Raw genomic sequence first — 8,038 nt, forward strand, 5'->3', positions numbered from 1 at the left:
GTGATGCGCTTTTTCTATTCTCATGAAGGCTTGCGATTTTAAAAGCGCAGCAGTGTGTACAGGCCCTAAATATCGTTCTTGGTTCTGGCATAGAGTTCATTGCTAATTACAAGCCAAGTTTGAGGCACAAGGAGTATGGCCAACAATCTCTCCACCAGAGACAGCAGCAAAGCTGCAGCATAATTCCCCCCCCCCCCATGTTAGATTTCTGTTACATTCCTGTGCTCCAGCCTGAAGAATAGTGATGTATACTGGAGCTGCAAACCCAAAGATTTAAAGAGGAAGAACTTTAGCGAAAAGAGGAAAACATGAATCAATAAGTGGTAAGTTAAATAATATAAGAGAAATCAAGAAATGATTGATATTTGCCATGTAATTTGTTCATATTGTTTGATCCACAATCAGTCTGCACGTAATGATCTTTACTACTGGCAGACATGAAAAAAGAACAGACAGCACCAACTGTCATTATCTATAACCAAACCCCCTAAAAATGTATAGGCCAAAATCTCGTTTTTTTAATAGATATTGGGCTTGATTCACTATGTGGTGCTAACCTACTTAGCACGTCTAAAGTCTTTAGGCGTGCTAACCAGGGTGCTAAGTAGGTTAGCACCGGTTTTCTCAATCAGATCGCGCGCTAAGTACCGCGCGCAAAGTTTTGTGCTGGTCCAATCAGAAGGCAGAACAGTAGGAATACTGAGAACTAACCTATATATAAGAACCAGCAGGAAGGTCTGGACTCACACACTCACACACATTCATTCATTCTCTTTACATGATAGACACATATACACATACGCTCAAAGAAGATTACTACAGACAATAGATTCGATATACAGATTACACAACAATTTAATCATTCTAGTTTTTTTTCTTTTGTAACTGATTTTTTATATACCAAAGAACTGTACCTTATTGATTTTTTTGAACATCTATGGAGATCAATAACATTTAATTAAAATCCACATTTTACTGTCTCCTGAAGACTTTGTTTCTAACATGAACCATTTTAAACCCCATTTAACAAAGTAAGTGTGGAAGTTATTCTTATTGCTCTTATTATAACAGTTCAATCAAATGTGGCTTTAAAATATGAATGACTTGACTAATTAACACATGCCTTTTATATGAGATTTCAGACATGGGTCCTAATTTTAGCCTTTGGGGAGGGGGGGGGGGGGGGCATGCACATATTCCAGTCCTGTGCAGTCACAGAAAAAAAATTGAGACAAGCTTGCTGCCTGGGTTTTCTGGAGTTAGACTTGGTTCACACTGCACAGATTAATAACTGATCAATAACTGATCCTGTAAAAACTGATCTGTTTTCAGTTTCAAGCGGATCAGTTTTTAACATTGGGAATCAGTTTATCATCGGTAGATTCTGTCCCGTTACCTGTCCCCACCTGCTTAGTCAGTATACCCATGACACATCAGCTTTGTCCAGAATTATCGCACACTACCCATATTTGTGTTCCGTTAGCCGTCCTGGAACAGACCAAATGGTTCTCTTATGAACGAACGGACTCGTGATCTTATTGATTTACATAGGATCCATTTGCATCTGTTGGGGTCCATTACGTTCCATTCCACATATTTGAACGCTTTTAATGACAATAATAATAATAATGTGAACTGAGTCTTACACCTTCCTAGAATCCCTAATAAATGACATAAATGGTAAGACTATCAAAGGACACATAAACATATAAAACAGCTCAGCTACTTGCAGTTATGCGGAAATAATGAACCAAGTTTGCAAATATAACACTTCACCTGTTCCTTTTTACTGCTGTCCCCTGAGAGATCTGATGGAGAATAACCAGGTCAAATGTCCTGGCTAAATACAATTAATGGTATCCAGAGAGATCTTCAAACACAGCAGTGGTTATAATAAAGGACTGAATCCACATAGATAAAACATTCTCGTTCTCAATCTCCTGCAGAGATGAGCACTGAAGAAATAACAAAGGACTGGTTATACATGAGGAACTAGTTACTCCTGATTAATGAATAATTCAAAATGAGTGGATTGGCCATGGATCAAGGGTAAGTTCTTCTACTGACCAATCAGAAATGACTAAGAGCCAATGAGTTTAGTTGCACAAATGGAAACGCAATCTCCTGGCCACCCCACATTGGGTTCAGGTGTGCAGGGCTTACTTCCTGGGTATCACCGTAACGCCCAAGTCAAGCAATTGTAAGAGTCTGCACCACCTTATAAAGATATATCTAAAGCTTATTTAAATTAAAATACATACAAACAACTGTCAGATCCAATCAGTTTATTAGTCCTTACATAATCCAGCATGATGTAAATATATTGATCAGTGTTGACCCTAAGACAATAGACATTTCTGCAATGGACATAACAATAAAGATGAACCTGTTGGACACAGAAGATGGGAGAGCCATCATAGATGAATGGACAATGGTTTGGCCCTCCTGTCAGCCCTGTTTCTATGAGTGGGCAAGGCGGGTGTCGGCCTGGGGCACTGTGAGGGAAGAAGGTGGGGCATTGTGAGGGAGGGGTGAGCCGTGGGCACACTTGTGCTCAGCAGCGGGGAGGGGGGCTCAACTCCTTCTTCCCTCTCCTCAGGCGCCCCCCTCCCCTCCATGCTCCCCACCTCCACTGCAGTATTATAGTGCACACTGAAAATAAACTCACCTGCTGGGATCCAAGCGATGTCCACTTGCAGGCGGGCTCCTCTCTCTGACTTCTCTCTGACTTCAATGTGGCTTCCTCTCACTACTTCCTGATTAGCAGGAAGTTGTAAGAGGAAGCCTCGTTGAAGTCAGACAGAGCAGCCCAGCGGGAAGTGGACATCACGTGGTGTTCACCATGTGAGTTTTTTTACACCCTCACTCTGGGTGCAATTTAGCCTAGAAACTGCCCTGCCTCCTGTCATTTACTTACTGGAAGATCAATTTCCCAAAATGTTGGCCACAGATTCCCTTGTGTGTACCAGTCTTAAGTAGTTATATGTAGTGGACGTAACTCAAACCTCCAGAAAAAGTTTAGCTCCGGTCGATTTATCATAATCTACTTAAGTGAAAATCTTCAAACACATATAAGTGGTAGGTCCTCTGTCCTATAGTAGGATGTCTGCCCTCTAAGCTCCCATATTTCCCACAGATTATCTTCATACCCGCTAGCCATACCTACTTCTGTTTCTATACATATTTCTTATCCTGATACTCTGTGGACTCACCTAAACAGCAGCATGAGGGAACTGAAGAAACTCCTGAAGTTATTGTGCCTGTTAATATGACTGTCCTCTTCGAGGCGGATGTTACCAAACACCTATAAAACAAAGTTGATCACAATAGAGAACTCATTGTAGAAATACATCTCCCTAGCCTTACACCTATACCAAACAGGCTTAACTGCCCATAAACTAGAAGATTTGTGGTAGATCAGAGAAACAATTGAAGTCTTCCAGATACCGATCATTTACCTGTTCTACTACGTCATGAAGCTTAATATTGATGTCACTGTTGCAGCTGCTGGCTCTATATTACCTGATGCAGTACAAGGATATGGCAAACCTTGACCATGCAGTGCTGCTGCCTCTGGCTAAAGGTGGGTACACACATCAGATAAACGTCTTTGGAAAATGAAAGATCACTGACCAATTTTACCCCCTTCCATGCATGCATTCATCCTCTGTCTGTATTGCAGGTGTTTCAGTGCTAAATACACTACCCATACACAGTGGCATAGCAATAGGGGGTGCAGAGGGGCCCAGATGTGCCCTTCCTCAATGGCAGTATTAACTCTTTATTGGTCCTGTGCTGGTAATGATCACTTCTATGGATGCTTTGAATAGTAGTAATCATTAACAAACTTTTCTCCATCCCCTGCTTGCACCTGGCTGTCCTTGATGAGTTTTGGTGCACAATATCAATTTTATCGGTATAGAGTGCTTAGGGGGCCCAATGTAAAACTTGCACAGGAGCCCACAGCTCCATAGCTATGCCACTGCCAATACACACCACTGTGTCTGAGTGTGCACTAGTACCCTTCCAACCATCTGGCTTCTGCACAAAATGAGAAAGTGACTTGATAACATATGTGAAAAAAATGCACGTATCAAAGGAACTGATTTGCCTATGAAGTAAGGGCCCCTATTCAATTCACTTTTTCTCCTAAGTTTTCTCCTAAGTGATATTTTTATTGATACCTTATCAATAAAATGCTTTTTAAGCCTCCAGCATGCAAGAAAATGCTCAGAATAATTATGACAGTACTTTTTCACCTACTGTTTGGTAGAGTGCTGAAACGTTATTTTAAATAGAAAAATGAAAAATAATTTTCTAGGAGAAAAAAGTGGATTGAATAAGGCCCGGTGGGCCAGATGCAATATGCAGGGAGCGCATGGCTATTTTACAGTTATAAACCGCCGGTTAACCGTTAGCGACACGCATGTTGCTTTGCTAATGTGTGGTGTAACATGCGTTACCATAGCAACATGCACGTTACCGCAGTGATGACCATGGCACTAATGGGTCAACAAGCAGCACTGTAATAATGGTTAAATTGCCATAGGCTACCTTAGCACTGCAACTGTATGCAGTGTATTGCATCTGGCCCAAGCATGTAAAGTTTTATGCATAACTTATAACATGCGTGTTACACAACATGTAGAGTGTGAACAAGGTTTTAGGCCACAAACACACTTGGAAGAACTGTTGCCCCAAATATGCTGCATAGATCATCATTTCATGCATCAGCTTTGAAGCAATCAGCATCCAGACAGAATGTTTAGATCCTGGCTGAGCAGTCTGTATTGCTCAGTAAAGAGATGAGGGGGGGGGGGGGGGGTGTAATGGCTCCAAGCTGCAGGAACCTCCATTGAACTTCCCACAGCAAGTGATAGGCATCAGAGGACAGAGATATGAGCGGGAGGATCAGCAGAGAGTTGGGGGGGGGGGGGAAGGGGGGTGCAAGTTGCTTGAAGCTGCTGGAATTTCAATAAACTTCCCACATCAAATGATAGATACCAGGGGAGGACTGCTACATGGCAGGCCATTGACATTGGGGTACACCTATACATACTTTAGATTTCAGAACAAAACAATTAAGAATGATTGTTTCAGCCAAGGTAAATTGCCACAAGTATATGTAGTTTTGCTCACATGTAGGATAGGACAGATTCTACAATCTTTAATTATTGTTGTTTATGTCAGACTCACCTGCATGCCAATAATGGCGTAGATGAAGAATAACATTGCGATCAAGAGGCAGACATAAGGGAGGGCCTGAAAATAATGCAAGAGTTATTTAAATGTTATTTAGGCAATAAGTGCAACACATATTTACTTGGCTTGCAAGAAAACACTGTAAACAAGAAATCACCGTCTAGACTAGATAATAAAGATTTTCCTAAAATTGTTACTTTTATTATTGCAAACTGATATACTATAATTCTCGCTGATATAAGGAAACAAGACAGGATAAAGCTAGAAGGGCTCTTCACACTATACAGGCTGGAGTGCATTTCAAAAGGCCATCCTCTTTTTAAAAACACTCTCCACATTATCGTCAAAGGAACCATTCAGACCTATATGATGTGTTTGTGGGTGCTGTGTTACATTTTTCTAATATACGGCATGCTGCATTTTTGGTCAGAGATACATGTGTTTTGTTTCCTATTCACAGCTATGAAATAAAAAGTAAAAAAATTAGAAACTACTTTGAACAAAAGTAAGTGCAACACAAGTGCATACGTGTTTTTGCAAGCAAAAATGTGATGCTGTAGTGTGGAAGAGCCCAACATACACACACACATGCCTTTTCGAGATGCCCACTCTAGTCCTGACCAGTTTCAGCTCTATGCCATCATCAGAGGTTGCTGCACTAATTGCGCAATGTGTGGTAAGTAACTGGCAAAAGTACATTTTTACCAGAGGTACATGAATCAACCCCACTGTGTGTGTTCCAGTTTGAAAGAGTTTTCCTCCATTCAAAAAGCAAAGGAGTAAAATTCTTCAGACAACCATGACAAAAAAACCTTTTTGAGGCTGAGGAAGAGTGAGGAAGAATGAAAATCTCTATAGTAGGTTTATTGCTGTCCCTCACTTCCTGTCTCCCAGTGTTCAGGCCTGTAAGGTCTGTGGGGCAGGAAATTAGAGGATATCTAATGGAGACACGATAGCAGTAAAAGCAAACATTTTTACATGGCATGGAGTTAAATAACAACAACGTTTGTATTACCTTAAAGGACTGAACAAAAGTCCATAGCAAGATGCGGATGGTGTATCCCTGCCGGAGAAGCTTAATGAGACGCGCTGCACGGAACAGCTTCAGGAAACTCATGTTAAAACTGCTCGTGTTCACCAGCTAGAGACACCACAGAAGAGATGGAACCATTAGAGCATCGCAGGTGATACACTTCATCATCAGTGATGTATTTCCTAAATATAGGTTTCTACAATAATATGTGAATACATTTTGTGAGTTCATAGGAGGTGCTAAGGACCCATTCATAGGCACGTGTGTGAACACTACCCAGCCAATGGAATCCGAGAAGTGTATGCAGTAAACTTACTGTACACTGAGTAGAGCAGAATGCTATACATTACATCCAATGATTTATGCTCTTCTCATCGTAAGTAAGACTTTGCACACGTAATCTTGCTTAATGCAGTCTACTGCATCCGTCCCCATGTTCTCTACCATAAGTCTCGATTGTGAAGAGCAGATTTGTACATTGATACACTAGTTTAGCACAGTGCCATAGTGGTTAGCACTCTAGCCTTGCAGTGCTAAGTCCCTGGTTCAAATCCCAACCAGGGCACTATCTGCACAAAGTTTGCATGTTCTCCCCGTGTCTTTGTGGGTTTCCTCCGGGCCGTCCTGTTTCTCCCAAGTCCCAAAAGTATACAGATAAGTTAATTGGCTTCCCCTAAATTGGTAAATTGGCCCTAGACTACAATATACATAGTTATTTTTTTTTTATTTTGGTTGAAAAAAGACATACGTCCATCGAGTTCAACCAGTATAAATACACACACTTCACTATATACAGTACATAGACATAGGACTATGGCAGAGATTAGATTGTAAGCCCCTCTGAGGGACAGTTAAGTGACAAGACAATATACTCTGTACAGCACTACAGAAAATGTTGGCGCTATATAATAATAAGAGTCTCTCAGGCCGGTTTCACACTATTAACCTGCGGCAGTGGTGCAATCGGATGATTGCATCGCGACTGGATGATCGCATCATAACGCCAAAAACCTGATGGAGATTAGTGCGGCAGAGTGCGTTAATTTCCATTCTGGCTGTAGGCCAAACAGGAAGTGAGGCTCTCTAGCACTCACGTCCTGTGGCTGACGTTCGCATAGCACGGAGGTGTTTTGACAACATACGCTTCCATAGACTTATATGACTTCTGGTCGCTGCATGTCGCCACGCAAGTTTGACACCAAAGCGCTGTTGCTCTACCACCAGTGTGAAAAGGGGCCTGAGGTGTTATATCAAATGGTGTGCTTTTCTATCCTCTAAAACGCTCTTGCCCAGCCTATGACCCGGAGGACCTCAGTCCAGCCCATCTCTCATTTCTGGATAAGTGGCCGTCTCTTGGAAGAGACAGTATACAGAGATTTCCGATATGATCACATTTCTGTGATGTTTACATTTAAACTGAACTTACCCGTTTCTGGCACTGTAATCTAGTATGCCTGTAATGATTTATTTTTTTTTTTTTTAACTAAATTCAAAGATCCAGGATTGTATTCTGATTAGTATATTTACATTAATTATCAAAGTATAATTTGAGTTGCTTCAACAGCTTCTAATTACTAAAGATTAGTGTATCTAACATGAGCAAATGGGACATAAGGGGAGCATTAAATATGTATTGTACTTTTTAATCAAATTCCTGTGTGACTAGCACAAAGCAAACTACATTGTAAAAAATATCTTTATTAAACTATATTTATGCTGAAACATTAAGCGGCCTCAGACACTCTTGTACACATGCTAGATGGGGGGTTCCCAATAGGTCGAAAGCAATCTACCGGTAGTCGG

The 8,038-nt window shown here is 41.1% G+C and overlaps 1 protein-coding gene across 3 annotated transcripts in view; it reads right to left on the reverse strand.

Moving 5' to 3' along the window:
* The window catches only part of CACNA1E (calcium voltage-gated channel subunit alpha1 E), a 396,969-nt gene that overhangs the window by 72,678 nt on the left and 316,253 nt on the right, over window positions 1-8,038 (reverse strand). For all 3 annotated transcript variants that reach the window (XM_068239700.1, XM_068239701.1, XM_068239699.1), the window contains exons 31-33: window positions 6,218-6,343; window positions 5,197-5,262; window positions 3,213-3,304 (exon numbers count right to left, since the gene is read on the reverse strand). In XM_068239700.1, the coding sequence (XP_068095801.1) occupies window positions 3,213-3,304; window positions 5,197-5,262; window positions 6,218-6,343 (284 nt within the window). The remainder of the gene's footprint in view (window positions 1-3,212; window positions 3,305-5,196; window positions 5,263-6,217; window positions 6,344-8,038) is intronic.

This window comes from Hyperolius riggenbachi, chromosome 6 (assembly GCF_040937935.1).
Source record: "Hyperolius riggenbachi isolate aHypRig1 chromosome 6, aHypRig1.pri, whole genome shotgun sequence".
NCBI classification, from domain to species: domain Eukaryota; kingdom Metazoa; phylum Chordata; class Amphibia; order Anura; family Hyperoliidae; genus Hyperolius; species Hyperolius riggenbachi.